This window comes from Hirundo rustica, chromosome 4 (assembly GCF_015227805.2).
Source record: "Hirundo rustica isolate bHirRus1 chromosome 4, bHirRus1.pri.v3, whole genome shotgun sequence".
Classification (NCBI taxonomy): Eukaryota; Metazoa; Chordata; class Aves; order Passeriformes; family Hirundinidae; genus Hirundo; species Hirundo rustica.
The window spans coordinates 58,773,901-58,797,491 of record NC_053453.1 but is presented as its reverse complement, the minus strand read 5'-3'; the positions used below and the strand labels follow the sequence as shown (position 1 = coordinate 58,797,491).

The window sequence follows — 23,591 nt, the reverse complement described above, 5'->3', positions numbered from 1 at the left end:
GTTTGGGGGAGAGAATTTGATATCAGTGAATAGTTGTCCATAACCTTACTCAATGCAGTGTTCATTTGACTTTGGAGGACTTCATTTGTTTTCAGATGGTTCTTTTTCCTAAAAAGTCAGAATATCTCTTTTTCTTAAAAAAACCCCCAAACCACCCAACTTCTCATGAGTAGTTTCCCAAGTCTGCTGGGAGCAGGAGGTAGGTGCACCCTCAAGGCTGCTGTATGCACTTCTGTGAGACCTGCAGTTCACTCTGCGTGGTGATTACTGCTAACAAATTCCATGGAGCAAGAAGTATTGCGTGTGGTAAAATACTTCTGCATACTAGATTTTCTAGTGCTTTTAAATTGCTTTAGAGCATCAACTTTGACCTGGTTATTAGCAGAAAAGGAGTGAATGAGGTGTTTGAGCATTTTTCCTGAAGACTTGTTTGCAATTCTTTTAATCCTAACTGCACTGTAATTTGTGCAAAGAGGGACCTGCCTAAGTAGTGGCAATGCAGTCTTCCATCTCTGCATTTATCTGAAGAGTTTGGCTTAGGAGTAGTAAACAGAGCTGCTACCACTCCTGTGATGTTCTGAGAAGCAGCCAACCCAGCCCCCTAAAATTGCAAATGTCGCACGATTTCTCCCAGACCAAAGCTGTCAGCAGCTCAGATTCTGGCTGCCCGTGGAGTCCCAAATGCCACCTCTGAGCTGACCCTGAGCCAAGACACTGGGGGAATTAGTATTGTTTCCCATAGAAAAGGGCCATTGTTTGTGTCCAGGCACCTGTGGCCATGGGACTGCAGCCACACCAAACCCCCAGTCTCACTTCCCAGGGGTCCTGTGTGGGGCAGGGAATGGTGCAGGAGCTGCCACTCCCAGCTCTGAGCCTCTGCGCTCTCCCTGATCAATACCACAGGTAGGACAGCCTTGTCCCAAGCCAGAGTTTCATCAGAGGGTCATCAAGTCCTTGGGAATTGCTTGTGGGTAGGATTGAGCTGGTTTCTGCCCTTCCTGTCTCTTTCCCACATGAGCTGAAATGTCAGGTCTGGGCTGTTCAGCTGCGGAAAAGGGGCGATTAAATATTTTCTGTCTGATATGTCACAGGCTGGTTTAAACTTTGACTGAAATCTCAGGCAACTCTTGCCTGAAATTGGGTTAAGGGAAGATACCTACACACAGACACATTTTGGCAGCACTTTATTAGGAATCCTGGTGAGCCATAGGTTTTGAGCTGCCTTAGATTTGGAAATAAGTCCCTGTTTTAGAAGCTTTCAGCAAATTACTGAAGTTTTCCTGAGGTCAAGCTTGTCAGTAGCAGCTTCCCATCCACCCTGGGAAACTAGGCACAGGGTTTTTTTTCCCCTGGAGAGATACTCCAGCAGCACTTATTGTGAATATTGGGGATTAATCCATCGGAAGGATTAAATCCATGATCACTGCCAGGCTCTTGGCAGCACTGAATTCCCAGCTTAAGAGGAGAGGAGCCACCAAAATGCCCCTTCCAGTGCAGCAGCTGCTTTGTGCCAGTACCTATAACTTGGGATTTATCCTGATTGTCTGACTCTGGAGTCATTGAAGTGCTGGATTATGGAACAAAGACAAGACAGTGGATCAACCACTTGTGTCATCTGGTGATTTTTGGGCAGGGCACAGCAATTGGCTGTTTAGGGAGAGGAGCCACTGCTTCCCAGTGAAGTATGGGAAAGGGAGCCCAGAGGATGTGGCTTGGGAAGGAACTGCAAGCTGAGAAGTGGCTCAAACCAGCCTTAAACTCCTGAAATTATCTGCGTTGGAAAGGACCTTACAGATAATCCTATTCTAACCTCCTGCCATGATCAGGGACACCCTCCTGGGATGTCCATGGAACACGCTCTGTGCCAGGCTGATGGAATGGGTGGGGTTTCCTCCCTGAGCCCAGTCCCAGGCAAGATTGGGGTTTCCATGGGAAGAAGCCTGCGAGCTGCATTTCTGGAGCTGGGAGGCTCCATGCCTGGAAATGTTTCCAGTCCTGCTCTTTGTTTCTTTCCAGAACTGGGCATTATGTTTCTCCCCAGAGTGAGCTGGTTTTCTCTGGATTGTTGGGATTACACACTGCGTGTTTAAGGGCCCTGCTGTCTCTTTCTCCTGAATGGAAGAGTGAGGAAATGGAGATACTTCAAGACTGTCACCAAGGTGTGGGAATAGCCCAGTTCTAGTGAGAAATGTGATACAGGGCTCATGGTGTGTGCCCTGGGATGGTCTTTCCTGTTGTTCAGAGCCCATTGGACTGCTGGCCTGGGTTTGCAAGAAGCCAAGCAGCCTGAAGCTGTGAGGTTTTTCCTGTCAGAAATCCATGATGGGGATGTTTTTTCCTGGCTGTCCCAAAGGGAAAGAACAGCTTTCAAGTTGTTGCAGCCACATCTCCTGAAAACGAGTTCAGGATTGTTCATCTGACTCTGCCCCTGACCCGTGGCTTCCAGGGAGTCTCCTGGTGTTCTGGACATTCCCAGGAGAAGATATTCCAACACCTGCTTTTTAAGCCAGGAATTCCAAGCCCGGTAAGTCAGTCACATTCTATGTGAGCTGTCCCAACGGTGGGACAGGAGAGGGAACATCCTATACTGCTGTTTGAGACACTACTGCCTGGGAATTGGGGCCAATGAGCATTTTAGAGCAATGAGGCCATGAGGTCAGCCTTGAACTACACCCCCAGGGAATGCTGAGGCATCCCATGCCTGTGGCACTTGGCAACACATCCTTGATGTGGAGCAAAAAGAGGTGGGGGAAATTTAGGGTTAATGGGAGGAACGGAATTGGGTTTTCTGGCATGGAACTGGGATAGGTGCTGATCATATGGAATCATAGGGTGGTTTGGCTTGGATGGGACCACAAAGACCCTCTGGACTTTGTTATCCCACCCCAAATCAAAGAACACATCCAAAACTGCCTCCTCACTTTTCTGGAATGGCAATGGCTGTTGGGAGCTTTGGCAGGAGCACCTGGGGACCAGATAAGATTGCCAATGGGATTGTTTTGGCTGCTGTTGGATGTTGTTTTCTCTTTTCAAGATGTTCCTCTGATCGATGTTTTCACGGTAGTTTTCTAGGCCTTGTTTGAGGCTAATACCAAGAATTTGGAAGTAGTTGGAAAAGAGGGAGGAAAAAAGGCGAACCTGATTCATTTCTAGCAACTCTGAACTTCTCCCACAACACAATTCTGGGGGAAAGCTGGTTAAATCATAAAGATACAGAGGAACAGGTGTTGTAAACCATCCTGGCTCTCTGATAGAGCAAACCTTCCAGTAATCCTAGTAGATCTCTCAGAGAAACAATGGCATCATGAGGTTTTCCAGGAAAAGGAAACAAGGACAGAGATGAGGGAATAAGCTTCCAGTTAATAATGATTTGATGGGCATAGGAATGACTCTTGTATGTTTGATACCCCCCTTTATATTCCTGGAATAATTATGACTTATTCCTTTAAAAAATCATTTACATTTGGGAATTCAAATTTGAAAGGAAACGATGTGAAATAAACACAAGGAGAGATCATGGAATCATCCTAGAATTGTGGAATGGTTTGTGTGGGAGGGGTCCTTAAGGATCACTTCATTTCATCCCCTGCCATCCATCCCATCCACATCCCAGGGTGTTCCCAGCCCCATCTGGCCTGGCCTTGGACATTTTCAGGGATGGGGCAGCTATGATTTCTCTGGGTTTATGGGCACAAGGACAAAATTTTTAGTAGGAACTTAGATTACTTAGTAGGAACTTTCATTACTCTGTCCAGACCCAGCAGGCCTTTGGGAGGCAGAGGGTGTGGGAACAGGAGCTTTGGTAGGGTAGTCTCTGATGTCCCAAAATCCAGCAGAGCAAACATTTGTGGTTCAAAATCCCATTTAAAGGAGACATCAGTCCAGGAATGGGAATGGACTGTGGAGCAGAGATTGTGTCCAGCATAGAGGTGACCATCCAGAGGGTCCCACCAGTTCATCCCTGCTGCCCAGGTTTGGGATGTGCAGGCTGGTGACTGTCCCTATGTTTGCTCCACAGGATGAAGAAGCCAAACCTGCCAAGCAGGGAGATGAGGAGGTGTGGGAGGATAGAGGCAGCGACCACCAAAAGCACAGGTCCAGGTCAGAGATGTTGCCTTCCAAGCAGAGGGATGTGTCTATCCTGTTGGAATTCAGGGTGTGAGACCGAAGGAAAAAGAAAAGGGTTAGATTCAAATTTCTTGCTCGAGTTCTAATGTGTCATTAAAGAGATTTATAAAAAGCTCATTATCCCTAATGGAACATCTGAAAAACAGAAATTGAAGCTTTCTAAGTGGCCTGAACCTGTCTGAATGTATCCGCATGCAGCCATCGACCCATGTTTCTGAGTAGAATTGGGATAATGCCACATGGAACTGGACAGGCATGATGGCAATTTTCCATGAGGCAAAAAAAAATTGATCCCCCAGTGAATAAGGATCAGCTCAGAGGTGGCATTTGGGGCTCCAAGGGCAGCCAGAGTCCTAGTTGCTGACAGCATTTTTCCGGGAGAAATCCTGCAACATTCGTAATTTTAGGAGGCGGCACCTCACTCTCAGCCAGAGCAACAGAATGTGAACGGTGGCCATTTTCCATGGGAATAAAAATATATTCCCCCAGTGTCTTGGGGTCAGGTAACAGGTGTCTTTGAAGCTCCAAGGGCAGTAAGAGTCCTAGTTGCTGGCAGCTCTGGTTTCAGAGAAATTCTGCGAGGAGATGGCAGCCCACTGTCAGCCAGTGTGATTAGACCAGAACAGTGGGTGTTTTCCATGGGGAAAAACCTCATTCCCCCAGTGTCTCAGGGTCAGGTCAGAGGTGTCTCAGGGTCAGGTCAGAGGTGGCGTTTAGGACTCTGTCTTCAGAGCACCAGTTGCTAGCAGCTTTTGTCTTGGAGAAAACCGCTTTGGGCCACTGGATCTGGTGTAAATCTTATTCACAGGTCTCACCTGGAACTCACTTTTTATTTCTAGCTCACACTTACAAGGAGACAGATTGTGCAGAAGGGTTAGAAAACTGCTCATGCTTGGCCACAGCTTTCTGAGGAACTTCCAGAAGCAATGCCAGTTGTTCCTGGCCTCTGATCCAATTTGCAGCTTGAAGTAAACACAGAAACCCCACCATACATTAATCTTTCCACCTGATTGATAAAGCCTTACTGTGAACAAAAGGGGCAGCCACATCAAGTTCCCACTGGGAATTTGCCTGGATTTACGTTCAGGAAAACACAGAACAGTATTTGCACTGAAAATAGGAAGCACAAATCCCAGCTTGGAAAAGGAGCCAGAAAGCACACAGGAATAGTAAGGTATTTTCCATTTTCTGAAATGCCAGTTTGTGACACCTCTAACAACAATTCATTTGTAGATTAGACCTTGCTTTGACTTAATACAAAAAATTCTCATGTTCCCCTGAACTGTCCAGTCTCTTTCAAAGACTTAGGCTGATGTTTCTTGAGGTGACTGAGCTGATGGAAGGATTAGCTTTGTCCATTTCTGCTCCTCTGTGTGTCCCTGGTTTGACATTTTGACCATTTCCTGCACGTTCTCTACTGCTTTTGACTAGCTGTGTAGTCCCGGTGTGGTGCTGTGCACAGAGCATGGAAGAAGCTCTGTGCCTCTCTGCTGTGTACATGTGCAATGAGAAAAAGACCTGGTTTTGTCTCTCACCTGCTGAACCTATCTGTCTTTGTCATAGGGTGGCACTGCACACTAAAATATAGTGGACACTCCTAAAAACTACTCAGTGGTGTTTGAAGCTGGCCTTTGACATAACTTCTGATCATGTGGTGGATTTTTAGGATGCCTAAAGTCTTGGTTTTTTACTTTTTTATATTGCTGTTGTCTTTGTGGTTTGTTTTGTTTTGTTTTTTTTATGGAAAGAGAGTTGCTTGCAAGTGATATCATCCCTGAGTACCAGAAAACAGTACAGAGAAGTTAGGGATGAGAACGAAATGGTGAGGTAGACTGTTCTAGCAACATAGGGTGTGATCAGTGTGTACTACAGTAGCTGAGAGTTAAAAAAATAAAGAGGTGCTGCCACCACAACACTTGAAGTCTTAAAGAACCAACTTCACACATAAGCTGTTCTCCCAGTAGAAAATGTTGAGGAGAGAAGAGTGGATGTACTCTACATCCAGTTACTTACCTGTCTGCTGTAAACCGCTTGGAAATATCTCTCTTTAAATAATCCACTTGAAAAAAATCTGACTCACCTTTCATTTAGTTCTCTTAAATATCACCCTAACAATGATCAGAAATCATTACCGCATTTCAGCTGAAGATCCAAATTTTACTACTTCCATGCAGATGGTATTTGCACAAAAAGTTGAGGAAAGTACTATATCCTTTTAAACTGCTATGGCAGAGACTGTATCTACTTTGTGTATTTTTTCCCTTTGCCTCAATTCACCTAATGATTTCCCTGGTTTTTTTCAATATTATGTATGCAGTGTCACTACTGATGGCACTAGAAATAAAGAGTCTTCATCTCACTTCACAGGAAAGGTAGGAAATATCTGTTTATTGCATCATAAGAAAGGAAAGGTCCTTGGGAAATTTACCATTTGTCCACAGAAATCATAGCTCTTACACTGTTCAGTTGCATTTTTTTTTTTTTTTTTTAAATAATGGAAACAGTATGGAGAAGCAATCAACATCAAATGCAGCTCACAGGAAGTAACAGATTCCAGGGGTTTATTTTTCCTTTCCTACCCAATCCAAAATCAAACATTCGCTCTCATTTTACTTGCTAAAAAGGGGGAAAGAAAAAACAATACATAAAATTAATAAAATTCACATAAAACCCAACAGGAATGGATACAGTGAAAAATAATGTGTTTGGATATGCCCAAAAGGTCTCACTTCTGACAGGCAATCCCTGAGTTTGTAGGGAAGGGTTTTTAGAAGTCTGGTTTGGAAGCCTTCATAAACTAGTTTGATCAAACATCTGCCACGCTCTAGGCTGCTAAAGAATATGGATTATTCTTAGCCTATTGTCTTGTGGTCTATACAGGGCAGACTGCAGAGTGATGCAGAGTGGTGTGACCATGCTGCTGCATGCCGTGAAAATCTCCAAGCTGGTATAGATGAAGCTGTTGGAATCACAGGACTGATCACCACCTGCTCTAATTTTACTGGTGTGACTAGCACATGAGAGACTGCTAAATTTAAACTTTTCCCCTTAATCTTTGGTCTCAGTGTTTTGGCTGACAGCTTTATAGAAAACAGTGACCACAATGGCTTAGCTGATGGGCGAATGAAGGTGAGACTCTTGCCTTGAATTTGATTAAGAAATTACTTTGGTAGTTTAGGTGCTCTGTGCCTCTGCTGTCCTCTCTCCTTGCAGTATAGGCAGAGCAGAGCATGTGCCTGGGAAGCTGCACCTTCAAGTCAGGATTGCAGACTGATGCAAAGAGCCGCTTGCACAAGCTAAAGCTCACACACTTACATGAGGTGATTGGAGCTGGCAGCCTGGCTTGTTCTTTTGCAAGAAACAAGCTCTTGGCAACTGGCTTGAAGCTGCTGCAGCAGCACATCCCTGTGAGTGCCTTTCAGGCTTGTGAAACCTCAGGAAGAGTTGGGTTTGGATTCTGGCTGCATCATCACCTACCAGTCCCTAGCAATCCCAACAACGCACAGGAGTTCCTGGAGTGGTGGTACCCACCTGCAGGGCCCTGCCCTTGGTCTCGATGGGCAGCGTGACTGCAGAAACGGCACAGATGATGCACACAGAAGAGAAGAGACAAAGGGCCCCCAGGAAAGAAGCGCTCATAAGAACCTGCAGGCCAAAGAACATCAAACAGGAGATCGCTGGTGTGGGGGGCTGGCACTTTATTAGCAATTAAGAGTGCACAAAGGGTCACAAATGTCTGAGAGAGTCCACAGCAGAAAAAACAGTATCTTGTGAACCTTAAGAGCTCTCAGAAAGTGCCAAATACTAATGAGCTGAATTCTGTGATGAGAGTTACTCAAAGCTACATCTGGCAAAGACCATCCAAGTACTCTGTATATGGGATTGGGAGGGACTTAATTACATCCTCACCCCCCCCTTTGCTTTTTTTTAATGAATTTCAGGGATGTCTCTCTGTATTTGATGGCAGTGTTCAGTGCAATGTTTTACCAACATTATCAAGCATGCTCTTACTTGGGATATAAATGGAGCCACCATTGCTCCCACACGGCACAATGACCCACTTGTCCCCATCCCCAGCGCTCGCATTGTGGTGGGATAAACCTAAAACGGGCCAGGAAGAAATTGGATTAGTGCAACAGCAATCCACAATATCTGTACTTTTCTTTTTCTTTTTTAAAAGTTTTTAATTACAGCAACTCATTGTGTTATAAAGGGCAGCTAGTGGGATAAGATATGAAAACAAATAAAAGCTCCCTTAGGCCTCATTTGAACCATTACAAATCTGTCATTTTTTTTGCCTCAAGTAAAGTTTTAGGGCAAGTCAAAGCTGGATGTGATTCCCTGTTGTTTAGCACCACTTAGTGTGAAAAGCAGGCCCTAGGTGCCTTGCTTATTTGGTGCAGAAGAGGTAAGCACGTGGAAACATAATGATGAGGACTCAAAGATTAGGAGATGGGAAATTCATTTTGGACATCATGTTATGAATTATCCAGGGTGCTGGATACAGGGGGAACTTCAGGGGAAGGTGTGCTGAATTGAGCGCTAAAACAAAAACAACATGGAGCTCTGAGAGGCAGAGTCGGAGCTGCACAGAAAGCACGTAAGAGAGGCTTGTAATAGCCAACTAATGCAACAAAAACTGATTAAAAAAAAAAAAAAAAAAAGGAACGAGAGAATTTAAGTGGTACTCTTTTTCACTGCTTTTCCAGACACTATAAATCTTGACATGAATAGCTTTTGTTAAACAACTCACTTTGATCACAAAACATGCAGACTAAGTTGGTCTAAAGTATTGCTGGAAGAGAAATGGTAATTTGCAGATGGCAGCAGCTCTGCAGGGATAAACTGAAACAGAAAGGTTACCTGGAATAAGGCAGGTCATAAGCTTAAAGTCTATTTCTTAGCTCCTTTTTTACCAAGTTTTCAGTTATCCCAAGCTGCTGACCAGAAACATGCTGCTCTTCTAGCATGTGGTGGGTCAGAGATGCTTTTGGTATCTTAATGGTCTCCAGACATGTTCTGGCACACTTGAGAAGATCGTTTGCAAAGACGAACAAATTACATTTAATTTGATAGTGCCTCAAACTTATGGTTGGATAGGGTGATTAATATTACATTCCAAAGAAAAAAAACAGGCAGCCAACCTGAGTTTTATCCTAAAGAAAAAAAGGGTGTAGATCAATGCAATAGATGAATGGGAGTTTTCCTGATATGCTATGGAGATTAAAGAACAAGTTTATTTTCTTTGTCATTGAGGATAAATAGTATGATCTGCAGATAAAGGTTTATATGGCATGCTATAATTAGCACCAAGGCTGTGTTTAGAGCGATGTGAGTTTGTTCCATAAATGTTTGCTGTGAGTTTGAGAAAGGATTATAACTTGGAATTGGATAAAGGACAAGGAATAGAGTGCTAGATCTTGCAAAGAATGAGCTCATTGAGGAAGCTGTAATAGGTCACTTGTGTCTTCTTCAAAGCTCTAAGTGTGACGTATATTGCAAATTAATAAATATGTGCTAAGACAAAGTGGAGTACAGCACAATAAGGTTACTTGGAAAAGATTGTGTCAAGGCATTGTATATATTCAGTGATTTTCTTTGTAATCCTGCTCTATTTTACAACCCAATCTATTCCCCACTAAGATGTGCTAGAGATAAACATTGCAGATGCTTTTGTGTGCAGAAAGGAAGGGGAGGCAATTAAAGGTCTGCATGATGTGAAGGCTCTGGGTAGCAAGAGTGTATAATGTGGGGAAGAACCTGGGGCAGGGTTATCTGATATTGACCTCCACCACAGACAAAGAAAAGCACGGAAGGACGAGACTGCTGGCCATGGTCTGGGTCAAATGAGGTTGCTTCCAAGAGTAGCAAGTGAGAGGGCTTTTCTTTCTCCAGACTTGCTCCCTCCTTCAGTATTACTGGGCTGAGTAAGGAAAAAATTTTCTTTTGAATAATAACAAATGGGATACTTGTGACTTGAGGTATAGAATGTTGACAATATTTAACTGTTTGAAATTTTATAAGATAATAAACTAATTTGATTTAAGCTTAGCCTTCTCCCATTGAGCATATGAAAATTAACTTTTACAGTCAGTCATGTTTGCAAAACTGTGCCTTGTATTGTCTTTTTGGTTGAGAATATTGTATTTCATATGTAGTTTACTCATTTAGTAGCCAGCCATCCCAAAAGGAAAATCAGTAAGACAAGTAGATTGTAACATTTACTGCAGTTAAACAAAATCAGAACTTGGTGTATGATTACTTCTTGATAGGCCAGTGTGGTACAGTGCATTTTGCTATGTTTGTCTTTCCCAAACTTTGACATATACATATTTGTATACACAGCCTTAAAACTAATGCAGAGCTAGGGAACACTGAATGGTGAAAAAACAACTTATAATATCTTGGAACTCAGTACAGTATATGGATGATGTCTTAGTTGCTATATCAACTGTAGAACAGCTCACTGTGGCAATGCCAGTAATGCAAGAGGCTGTAACAAGTTATAGTTTGTATGTTACTCCTGGGAAAGTACAACAGCAAGCTCCCTGGAAGCATTTAGGGATTAAAATCTTGTACCAAACTGTTAAACCTCAGATGATGGCTGTTCAGCACTCTCTACAAACACTGAATGACTTGCAAAATTATTAGGTACAATTAAAGAGATTAAACCATTGTTGGGATTATCAAATATGCTGTTGGCACCACTTTTTGATTCGTTAAAAGGTAGTCCTTCCTTGTTGTTTTCCAGGAGCTTGTCACTAGAAACACTTGCTACATTGAGGTAAATAGAATTAGAATACGAAAGGGAAAAGCTTGGAGGGTAGTTACCACCATACCTCTCAGTATATAAATATATTTCACTATCTCTGGACCAACCTGCAGACCTCATAGCCTGATGACGTGACAGTTAGTATGATCCTTTGCATTTCCTGCAATGGGTATTTCTATCAGCGCAGAAAAACTGTTACCACTTGCTTACTCATGTTTCTGTGGACACTTATTCTAAGGCTTGTTGAGCTTCTGTACATACAGGAGAGAAGGCAAAAAGATGTGATCTTGCATTGATGTAATGTTTTTGCAGCTTTAGGTGTACCGTATATTGTCAAGGCTAATAATGGACCTGGTTATGTAGTTCAGCACCCTCAACAGTTCCAACAATCTTGGAGTGTTCAACAGGTTATTAGTATTTTGCAGTCTTCAACTGGTCCAGATATTATAAAACATTTCCATTCTACACTTAAAGCCTTTCTTTAAAAGCAAAACAGGGGGAATGGTAAGTGAAACCCCACAGGCAAAGAGTTTAGAAAGCCGTGTTTACACTGAGCCATCGTACTATTCCTCCCTTGTGTACAATGCCTGTTATTCTAATGCACTTTTGTTACCAAGTGACAGGACTCGTGGCCCTGCTCCAGTCTGTGTTCGTAATTTGCAAACACGAGCCTGGGAGGGCCCATGGGATCTTGTTACCTAGGGACACCAGGGATGTGGATATGCCTGTATCTCAACAGATACTGGAGTTCAGTGGGTCCCTGCTTGTTGCATTCAACCTATGTTGGGTAATGCCCTCAAAGCAACAAATCTGTCTATGGCTCACCTGACTCCTTGGAATGAGCAAAGACATGTGGGTGACGGGAACATACAGATTGTGTCTTATCCTTGTAGGTTACTTTGTGGAGCTGTATAGTTGTTGATGTTGTTAAAGTTGTATAGTTATTTATAGAATTATATAGCTGCTGATTCTGTTAATGTCCTAACATGCAGCCTTTGGCTTATTTGTGTATGTTGCTATTGATATTGTCAATATTCTATAAATGTAGGTATAAGGATTTTTGATTGTCAATATTCCCTAAGTGTAGGTATAAGGATTTTGATGAAATGTAATGTAGATTTGGGGAGTGAATCAAGGTCGGTACATGGATGCATTCCAGAGCTAGTGGAACCTACATAAAAAGATACTTGTACCATGTTTGCTATTTCTTCCGTAAGGGCCTGTAGAAGGATGATTTAAAAGAAAAAGAAAGGGGAATTGTAGGCACACAGCTGTGGTGATTGGGAATGGGGCTGTGGCTGAGCCTCATCCCTAATAGGCTACAACTGTGTAGGATAGGTGAACAATATTGAAGGTAAAGAAACATGGAATGCTGAGGTGTACCTGACCAACCACAGAAGGGTAGACAGGGTGCACAGGTGGAATTCATGTAAGATAAAGGGTATAAAAGGCTGTACTGGAGAGCCATAAAGTGCTGATGCTTAAAGCCTTCCTTGGTGTCAGTTGTACATCCTCCATCAGGGAGCTACTTCTGTTTGCTTTGGATCACTTTAGTCAATTAGCAAGGAAATCCATTTAACTACATACAACTGTTTTTTTAAAAAAAGAACAACAATAAACCCCAACAATTTATACTTAACTCACAGAACTCATGGCCGTAAAGTTGTATGAAGGAAAAGCTCTTTAAAGGATCAAAACTTTTTGCAGACAGAACATAGCAATTTCCATTAAGTGAAAAGAATCATATATGTAACCCCATATACTACCTCATACAGCCCCTTAAGTGCTGGAAAATGTTCCTTTTAGTGGTAGTCTGTTTTCTCACTGTGGGGGTTAGATAGGGGAAAGGTTGTGGGTTTTGGAAGGCAGTGGTACCCAACATCCTCAAAAATAGCGTTTTATAGGAGCTGAGCAACAGCTGGCTTAGTAGGGCACTCCTCTTTCATCTGCTCCTGTCATCTCCAGGATGGTTTTCTGATTCCTTCTCTAATCTTGCATAAAACTGTTGCCAAGATGACAGAGATGCATAGTTCAAGGAAGGTGACTCTCAGCTAGTCCATAAACTAGCAGGCACCATTCCTGGGTATACACAAATGGTATCCGAAGCCCCCAAAGCAGCTCAACGTACCTCAAGGAGAACCCACCTCTGCTGTGTAAATGTAGATGGTGTTGAAGTTTGCTGAAACCAAGGCACGCAGCACGAAGAGAAAGCCAACCATGCCTGCACTAGGGAGAAAGTCATGTGGAGCAGAGTTAATGTCACTGAGCAGCATCAGCAGAGATGCCAGAGAGAAAGGGGAAAAAAGTGAATGAAAAATATAACTTCTTTCTGGTGCATGTTGTTCCTACTTTTTTTTTTTTTTTAATTTTCTATACTGTGCTAGAAAGCAGCTTGTTGGATGCTTAGGGGAAGCCAGGTGGGCTCAGTAATACAAATGAACCCCTCTGCACATCACTGCACCATAGAATCTACTGCCACAACTTTAGCAGGAAAAGGAGAGTCAGTCAGAGGCTTTCCTGAAACCTACAAGAATTACTGGCCTGACAGACTGGTGACCTGAGAATCCCAGAAGTCCTGCCCTCAGCACTGCATACCTTCGAACAAGACCCATAGTCTGAGCCAGAGTACCTTGAGGTGCAGATATTAAGGAGAAGAAAGAATAGAGCTGTACATCCCATGGTGATACACAGGCTTAGACGTCTTCCAAGGAGATTGATGCTGAGAATGTTCACAGGATTTACTGGAAATAAAAAGGGAAACCATAAAACATTAGATGATCTAACTGTAATGATTGCCTTGACAGACTTTACAGAGTGTGACTCCAAGATAGCTGTCTGCATCCCCAGTGCCTACCAAACATCCTGTAAAATGAAGAAACCCTATAATTTTATTCCTGCACCCAAAGCTTGTGACTTGCCCCCATGCCCCTTTTTTTTTCACCCTTCCCCCAGATGATGAAGCCTGTGCTTCTCTGAAATTGGCTGTGCTGAGGCAGGACACCAATGTCTGCCCTGAGCTAATGCAAGGAAGGCACGGCTGGGTGAGCAGCACAGGCCTGGGTGGTTTTGCTCCCTCTGACCACAACCCAGCCAAGCACCAGGGCATGAGGTGTGCTCCATTGTGTGCCCTGCTGAGCCAGGAGCCACAGGCTCATGGCCTGTATCCCAGAAGCCGGCAGCAGTGCGGAGTTTGTGTCAGCCCCTGGCGCCAAGGGCATGCACAGCTCAAACCTTTGCAGTGAGCACTGTGAGAGGGGAGTGGCAGGGCGAGGGCAGGGGAAGAGCTTACGTGCGATCTCCCCGACTGTGCTGATGATCATGGTCTGGTAGGCAGCAGGCCCAAACAAGTGGCAGTGGCAGGGGCTGTGGCTCTCCTCAGAGTCATCGCTGGAGTCGTCCTGCAGCGGTGGGGCTGCAGAGCCACAGACAAGGTCCCGCTCCAGCAACTCAGCACTGGCCAAGATGACACCGTAATAAGCGAAAGCTATGCCGAGCCTGTGGGGAGAAATGCTGCAGTCAGGTCTCAGTTTTTTGTTCTGAGATTCAGGTGGTTTTAGAGTCTTTTCGCCCTCTGCAAAACTCTGAGCCAAACGCAAGAAAGAGATGGAGTCTTCAGGCTCTGATTTTTCAAGGTTGCGCGCTTCATTTATTGTTTCTTATCTTACAAATTTCTCAGTGCCCAACACAGGTCTGTGCAGCTGCTCGGGCATCTGGTGACTCCTCCCGAACTGGGATGTCGCTATTTTTTATACTAATTGCTGCGTATTCTTTATTTATCATTATTTGCCAATACCTATCACTTATACTAAACAGGTCATCCCTACTTTGACTCAATCTCTTTAAACTACTTTGTGCCACCGTCACTGCAGAAAATGGAGTGAGGGAAGAAGAAAGAAGAAGCAGGAGACAACGCCCCAAATCCTCCATCTTGCTTCCATTCACTTCAATACTAAAACCCCAAACCTACTGTTTTCTCACCCTGTGATAAGCTAAACTACTATCTTTCACACTCCTGTGGCTTGCAATCCATCCCGCAGTGCAGGAAGCCTTTCCCATGGACTAAGATCAAAGCCAGTGTCCCTCTGGGCTCTGGGCCAGGGTCCCACACCCCCCTGTCCAGGTCTTTGACCCTCCAGGGCAGCCAAAGGAATGCCCTGGACTCCAACAGTAAGGTGCAGCTATGATGGGGAAGGTGAGGAAACTAAAGTGTGGCAGGTTTTTGGGTGCCCTGGAATCTCTGCTGCTGCTTGCAACAGCTCTGCATGATGGAACCCCTTAGCCTGAGCAGAGAAGTGGCTTGGGCATCCACCAGGCCACTGGTCACCTGTCCCATGGCACTCCCCTCCTACCTATGTCCAGGCACTGCTCTTTCTCAGTAAACCTCACCCCAGCTCAAAGTTCAAATTTGTTTTGTGTTTGCATGGCCGAATTTTGGTTGTGGGTGGGGACTACAGGGGTGGCTTCTATGGGAAGCTTCTGGAAGCTTACTCCATGCTTGACAGAGCTGATGGCAGCTGAGCCTGTCAGCAATACTGTAGTGCCTCGGAGATAATATTTGTTAGAACTGCAAAAAACTGTGCAAGAGCAACAGGAGCCAGAGAAAGAAGTGAGAATACGTGTGAGAAACACCTCTGCAAACACCCAAGTCAGTAAAAGATGAAAGGCAGGAACTGCTCCAGGTGCTGGAACAGAGATTCCCCTGCAGCCCATGCTGCAGACCATGGTGAGGCTGCTGTGCCCCTGCAGCCCATGGAGGAGCACAATGGAGCAGAGGTCTACCTGCAGCCTTTGGAGGTTCTCATGCCCAAACAGGTGGATGTCTGAAGGAGGCTGTGACCCCATAGGAAGCCCATGCTGGAGCAGGCTCCTGACAGGAGCTGTGGGTCCCTGCAGAGAGGACACCATGCTGGAGCAGGTTTACTGGCAGGACCTCCCCTGGAGGACCCACACTGGAACAGCTCATAAAGTACTGCAGTCCATGGGAAGGACCCACATTGAAGCAATTCATGGAGGACTGTTTCCCGTGGGAGGGGCCCCACACTGGATCAGGGGAGGAGTGTGAATGTCCTTCTCCTTTCTACCCAGGGATTTTCAAGAGTAGTTTTCATTAACTGGCTGGAGAGGCTCTCATTGCACCATGGCTGACTGTCAAAAACACAGCATTGGTGATGGCAGCTTTGCTTTGTCATTATCAAGTAATTCAGAATACACCTGATCATAAGCAGGCTGAAAAGAAATTTTCACTTTTTTATCCCCCCTGGCAGTTTCAGAAATGTGCAGCAGAATTTGGGCCACCTGGGAAGGCAGAGAATGCTGGGGGGGATGGGAATGCAGACCCAAGAACACTCCAGGAACTCCTGGGATGACATGAAGACAGAGAAAGATAAAAAAACCCCAAAAGATATTTCATAGCACTCACAGAGGTCAAGGGGGAAAAAAAACATTAAGAATTCAAGGCCTGACTTTGCAACATTTTGGGTCAATGGGTTCCCGCAGACTTATTATTCATGCATTTCCATTCCAGACAGCAAAGTCAATGAAACATGTATTACCCTTGTATACAGCTGCTGGGAACACTGCATATGAAACCTGTCCCTTCAATCTCTATTTCCCCCAGTGAGTAGCACTGGTAATGGTGAATGTGTTTCTGTCAGATCCCTGTCTCACTGGTCCTTTGGCCGTCCTTGGGGAGAACAGGTATACCCCGAGCAGGGAAGGAGAGCTGCAGGCACACAGCTGGTCCCACTGCAGTCAGGCGTGGGCTCTACCCTGGCTCTCCCCTGGAAGGATTCTTAGCACCATCCTGGAATTCCAGCCCTTTTTCTGCCTAAGTTAACAGGAACTGACAGTCAGGGTGTCTGAGGTGTGGTCTGAAAAAGGACAAACCTATGGTGATGCCTGTCCCTCCAGCTGCCAAGGATCTGCAGCCACCATCAGAGGCAGAGTGGTGTCCTGTTAAAGGCAGAGTCAACGGGAGACTTCTGCTTCCTGCACACTGTCAACTGAGAGAATGAGGTGATAAGCAAGAGAAAAAAATTACCATATTATCCATATCTGCAAAGTGGTTCTGAGGTATTTGGAGTGGATGAGGTCCTTGAATCTTCCCCTTCTTTCCTGAAAATCATACAATAGAAACAGAAGTTTCTAGAAAGGCATCTTTTATACAGGAGCACGTGTTCCCTGAGAGCACTTGGCACTCTGGGCTGCCCTGTGCTCCCCCTGTCCCCAGGCTGCTTGTGGCACAGGCAGAGTCACAGATGGTGCCACACAGCACTCACCAAACCTCCAGAGAGCAAAGCCCCGCTTCCCAAAAGATACCCTCAGGAAGCTGCACTGCAAAGGATGGAGAAGGGGAGAAGAGAGCGTCCTGAGCTCTCCTGGGCCCGAAGGACCCCCCAGATCTGAGCAGTCTGGTCCCATTGTGACTGTGATGGTGCCAGAGGGAGCCCTGGTTTCTGTTGGGGGGCCAGCATTGCTGGTGCCTTGTCAGCTCCCACTGCCCCGCATGCTGCTCTGCCTGTGAAGCAAGCTTTTGGACACATACATCTTTCTGGGAGGCCTGAAGTGCCAGTGAGCACAGACTGGGAGGCACTGGGGGCCCTGCCTGGCCTGCTGCTCCCCAGAATCCCACCACTGAGGGGAGACAAGTTCACATGGGTTGACTTTGTTTTTATTTTCCTCATCATTAGTTGAGCCTCAGAGAGGGCAAAACTGAAAAAAGCCCCTCCCAGATCCAACGTGGGTCCATTACATAAATTCAATTAAATTACAGGGAAGCTTTAATCCTAACTAATTCCAATACAATAGCACCATCTTGCATGAATTCCTAAGGACAGTACTTGGTGCCTGTGAGATTGAATATGCAGGAAAAAGATCGAGGTGAAGGGATTTAAAAGAGCTGGATAATTTTGAACAATGAATTTGTCTAATCTTCCAGTGTTGGGGGTCAAAGGAGGACTTAAGTCCTCCCACCCACCAGTCAGCAGAGCCCAGACTGGGTGAGAGGGGGAGGAGTCTGAAGGGAGGGTGGCCCTCCTGCAGCACCTACACGTATTTTTGGGCATTTCAGTCCAGCAGCAATCCACTCCTGAGCTGCTCAGGTGCTTACAGGTTCAGGTGGTGGTACCTGTGAAATGGTCTCTCCTGCTTTGACTCTTTTCTGCTGTTCTGTGGCTCCACACTCAGGGATCTGGGGTCTTGGGACACAGTGGACAGGCCAGGTCAGGGGCTGGGAAAAACCTCTGGGAGCACTGGGTTGACCTCATGGCAGGAACCTTTGCAGCCAGCCCAGTCACAGTCCTGAGAGACCCCAAGGGACAGTTCCCAGATCTCATGGCAGAGGGAACACTCCTGCAGGATGGAACACCCCTGTAGGATGTTCAATAAGGAATAGCATGCTTTGCTGGAAGCCCTTTTAGTGGTAAAGGAAGCAAATATTTTCTTAGACCCATATTTTTCTGAGCAAACACAAACTGAGGAGGGGAAAAAAAAAAAAAAAAAAAAAGACAGAAAACTCCATTCCATTTTGAAGGCCAAGATTACTGTTTCTCCAAAAGAAAACTGACATCTTCATCATCACTTTCAGCAATTGTTTGGAAAAGAGCCAGGCAAGGAGGATGAGAGAGGCAGAGCAAGATGTGGTTGGCAGTTCCGCTCCCTCCCTGAAGCCCAGACGCTGGCAGCCCTGCTTGGGTTGAACAGGCTGGGCAGTCTCCACTTACCTTGGCAGGCTCCCTCAGCTGCCCCTCTGGCATGGCCACCCCATTCATCCTGGCTATCCTCTGCAGCGTGGCCAGCGCAGCCTCCGTGTTTCCCGTGGACACGTTGTACCGTGCTGACTCTGGGATGAACTGAAAGCAGAGCAGGAAGCCTTGCTGCACCTCTCCTGTCTACTCGCATCTCACACCACACCCAGGAGCCTGCTCAGGTCAGCGCAGGGCACTCCATGAGCTGGAGCAGCCTTTTGCCTGTACTTCTCCCCAGCCCTGCCCTGGAGTACCCCACGTGTCCCAGCCCCCCATGTTGGGGGGCTCACCCTGCCTAACGAACACATTTGTTGGTCCAGCTCCCAGGGGTCTGCCACTGAGCCATCTGTGTCAAGTGCTTATGAAAGGTGAAAGACAAAGGCACAGGTTTAACAAAAACACTCTTGAATTAATTGACATTCTAAAATGAGATGAGGCATGTATTACTTGCTCAAGCAAAAGTCTTGGAAGGCACAACAAGGCCATATTAATAAAAAGAGAGAAGGGGTTGAAATGTAACTCATCACTAGTATTTGGTACTCTTTCCAAAATATATATTTTTTAATTATTAAATGGTGGCTCTATTTAATGATAAAAAATTACATCTGTTTTAATGAAATATGTATTAAAGAATCCTGTTTTTAAAGGCATGTATACTGACTCTGTCTTTTTTCCCCTCTGGATTACAAACTTTTGCTATCCAATTTTTCTGGAAAAAATAATCAGGGAAAGTAAACATCCAGGTTATACGAGTGCACACTCACAGCAACCTTACATTTGCCTGCCCAGGTAGCACCCCGGATGGACTTGTGCATTCACTCAGCTGCAGGAAGAGCTTTTACACCCACATAGCCTCCACCAGCCACAGCTCAGCACTGCAGTGCACATGAGTACCGTAAGCAGAGATTTTCCTCATCACCCTCCACAAGTCAGATGGTTCTCATGTCCAAGGCTGATTTTTCTACAGCAGAAGGAAACCTGGGGAAGCTGTGGTTTATCCTGGCACTCTGTGCACCCTTTACTGAGGCGACTTTCCTAAGCCCTAGAAAATGTAAAGACCAAAGAGCGTGTGTGGTGCCCAGCATTAGACTGAAGGTATTATTTGTCATTTTTTTCATACACTATGTAGCCTGTCTTCCTCTTGTTGCGTGGCCCATCATCACAATCTGTGGGTACTGCTGGCACACTGGAACCTGCGCTGCTGGAGGGCTACAGCAGACCAGTAAAGACAGGCCATCACCAACAAGGTGGCACCTCCCCAGCAGCTGGTCTGCAGCCCCACCCGGACTTCAGGACCTTACCAAGCTGCTGTGTGAGAGGACTGAAGAGGAGAAAGGACACAAGAAGAGCCCCAAGATGAAAGGGGTGGAGGGTGACGGTGCCTGGGGAGTCATCAGGGCAGTGGCAGTACAACAGGGAGTGGGGAGTGGAGATCTTCCTACCTTGAACACCAGGATGAGAAGGATGCCAGGGATGGAGGCAATTCTGATCAACCACCGCCAGCCAATGGTTGGGTTCACCACTGATGCCAGGCCAATGATTAATAAGGATCCTGCCAACCAAAACACCTTTCCAAGGGAAAGAAAGGGATTAGAACATGAACACATGGCAATGGTTTGTTTATTTTCTTCCCTTCTGGTCCAGTTCTGTGGATAGACAGGGATCTGTGCTAGGGAAAGCTGAGGTTCAACTGAGCCATCCCGTGGCCATCTGAGAAGCTGGGCTTGGGTGGGAGGAAAGAGGGAAAGATGAGAGTTTGGGGAGGGACAGTGAAGGTAGCCTTAATTAGCTCCAGGTAAAAACCAGCAATTTGCTGTGGATACAATTGAACTTAAAGCCACTGCTTTTGTCCTTCCAGTCACTTCTCTGCTAATGCTCATGCCCATGAATTTTCCTTTTCTCTACGTCCCTTCAGGGAAGCAGCAGATTTGCAAGCTCAGAAGGCAAAACCAGGCCAGATTTCCACTGCTGAAAGTTGGTGGCTTTCCAGTAGACTCGATGCTAATCTATACCAACAGAGAATCTGGCCTCTGATCTGCAAGGACACTCCTTTCTGAAGTTCACTTGTTAGGAGACACATCCCTTTCCAGGGGACCACCCAAGGGAGCTCAGCCAACACAAATCACAAAAGCTGCAGCAAGTTCATGAAAATGTGGGTAGAAACAACAAATTTCTGGGGAGAAATACAAGATTGTTCTTCCATAAATCTTTGTGTTTCTGATGACACTTTGGTAATGATGCCCTGGGATCAATGAGGCTGCAGTAAAAAGCAAATTATCCCTGTCATGAAGAATTTGGTTCAGCAGTGAGATGAATTTTTTCGCTCAGAAGTGTCACCACTGATCACCTGCACTTGCAGCAACTGCCCACTGCAGAAGTCTGCAATAAGCAATGACCCAGCAAGTGGGCACAACTCTCCCAGCACATGTCAGGCCAAATTTGGGACTATCTGTGCTAACCCTCTCCTGTGCAAAGCCCCTGGCAGAACGTGAGCAGGGAGAGGAGCAGATTAAGACTTGGGAGTCACTGCATAAACCACTTGTTATCTCTGGGGGCCCAAAGAGGTGGCGTGGGGGATACACCTCAGCTTGGAGTGGGCTGGGAATGCCACTAGCTCCAGTGCCTGCCAGTCCATCAGCACTGACCCCATTGGACCAGGTAGCCCCACTGTCAATAAGACAACCAAGAGGCTGGGTGTCAGCCATCACTCAAAGTCCCTATACAGTGTTTGCAGCATCAAATCACTTGAGAAGATATTGCCTCTGTCCCGTGTATGTCTTTAATAACACAGATGCCACACTCTGAGGCACGGGAGGTAGTGGATGCTTGCTCAGACCCAGAAAAGTGTGATTAGTATGGGAGAAGCACTGATGTGCTGGAGACTTGGCTTCCAAATTGCAGGGCGACAAAACTCCTGGGACACAGAGCTAGAAGAAACAGTGATATCCTCACTTTTTTACCTGAGATAGAGGCAACATGTATCCCCGGTATTTGGTGGGCAAAAATTCCGTTTTTATGATAAGTCTAGCAAAAAAGGAAAAAAAGGCAGAAACAGAGTTGCAATGAGAATTTCCATACAAATCAAGTAACAGTTCAGCTCAGCTCATAGAATGAATACCTCCCTCCTCCTCCTTGAGCACCCAGAGACAAGGAATCCCTGTGTAATATGCCTCCCACTGCAGCATCAAATTACATGCAAGGGAAACACAAGGCACAAATCTTTTCCAGCCTATGGCTGTTGGATACAAACAGGTAAATACTGCAATCTCTACATCAGGAAACCTATGGGAAGGTCCTGTGTGGTGACTGAGGTTTCAGCACAGGCATAGATATGTTCATAGAAATGAACATTTTTGTAAAGGGTGCTTTTCCATGAAATAATAATAAACCCCCCCCCCTCTGTTTCACTTTTTAAATGGTTGGAGTGCCCTTGGGGCAGGAGGCTTGTGGCACAGGCATCCCTCAAAACTCCCAGTGTGAATTGTGTTTCCTTAGGAGGACAGAGAGAGAGGTGGGAAGAGACTCTCAGTGGCTCCTTCTGTCTCAGCCAGTGAAGTGTTTTATAAAATGCTCAATTTCTTTCCATCCTCATGAGGCTCATGAGCAGTCTCCAAGACCAGAAAATGGGGGCCCTCCTGTGAGGGAGGCAGTGCCAGCAGATGCATGACTCAGGCACAGGTGCTTTCTCCTCCCAAGAGAACCTCTCTCCCCCATGTCTTTTCCTTTAGCAGAGGGTTGTTGGGTCAATGTGACCAATCTGGGGCTTTCCTTAGTGGGCAGCAACCAGGCTTTAAGGAACCATGGAAGGCGATAAATATTTCATTTGTTTCTATAAGTGAGTAAAATAAATAAAAAATTGTTTTTCCAGGCCCCTAGTGAAGTGTTTTTTAATATTGCGATTTTTTTTCTCCCCACATCCTCCTTTCTGCCCCAACAAGGCAAAAAATTCATTTCAGTGGGAATGTTTTACATAATTCAAAAATAATTTTCTGCTTAAGCAGAATTGTTGTGACTTTTTCTTTTTTTAAGGAGGAAGCGGCCTTTACTCATCTGTTACCTGTCTAATTGTTTTAATATGTGCTTAATAATCCCTCTGCCACCAGTTTAATGTAAACCAGCTGACCCCTCTATTCCAGGCATGAGGAGCCCTTGGGAACTGCAAATGAGGTCAATTGACCAGTTTGTTTCAAGGCAATGTGGGAATGTGGCCACCTTTCCCCTTCCAGCCCCTCCACTCCCTTCCCTGGGAAGGCGGCTTGCACGGCCTTACCCTTGTGCGTGGCCCGACACACCACCTCCTACCATGGCCCGCAGGAACACAAACCAGATGTAGGATGGGGCAAACGAGGTCAGCAGGGAGAAATAGGCTGCCCAGAGGAAGGAGAGCAGCAGGATCTGCAAAATGATAAGAATTAGGGTCATTGAAGCACAGGCTCAGCCAGGCATGTGGCCCCTGTGGAGTGCAGGAAAAGGATGTGCAGCCCCCCGCTGTCACTCACCTTCCAGCGGCCGTACCTGTCGGCCAGGAGCCCAAGCACTATGCTGAACACCATGTAGCCAAAAAACACCATCTGAGGGGAATGAAAACACAGCTGTGGAGGGCCCATTCCCGTCTACATGAGGCAGCTCTGCTCTTTGAGCTGAGCTGCAGGTGAGCTGTGTGTTCTCAGGGCAGCAGGATGAACTGCAGTGCCCAGAACCACAAGCGAGCAGCTTTCAGGGGATGGCTTCCTTTGTGTAGGCACTCACTGCTGCAACCCTCAAAGCTGGGGGTGGATGGCAAGGCTTTCAAAATAAGAATGTGGAAGTGGGGATTTGCTTTGGCTTTGGCATTACTTCCTCTGGGTATGGACATCTGCTCTCATCAGCTTCATTTCTGATGTCTACAGTTGTGGCATCATTCTTGTCCCTGTAAGGAGGCCCTAGGAATTTGTTTGCTGCACTGG

At 45.8% G+C, this 23,591-nt stretch overlaps 1 protein-coding gene across 1 annotated transcript; it reads right to left on the bottom strand.

Moving 5' to 3' along the window:
• Positions 1 to 7,567: 7,567 nt before the first annotated feature.
• Positions 7,568 to 23,216, bottom strand: SVOPL (SVOP like). Its single transcript, XM_040062528.2, has 11 exons — positions 23,145 to 23,216; positions 22,916 to 23,040; positions 21,606 to 21,669; positions 20,088 to 20,213; positions 18,622 to 18,750; positions 16,941 to 17,014; positions 14,190 to 14,395; positions 13,530 to 13,641; positions 13,045 to 13,126; positions 8,140 to 8,229; positions 7,568 to 7,773 (listed from the first exon to the last, which is right to left on the bottom strand). The coding sequence occupies exons 1-11, from the start codon at positions 23,214 to 23,216 to the stop codon at positions 7,612 to 7,614; spliced, it is 1,242 nt and encodes a 413-aa protein (XP_039918462.1). The 3' UTR covers positions 7,568 to 7,611.
• Positions 23,217 to 23,591: the final 375 nt, after the last annotated feature.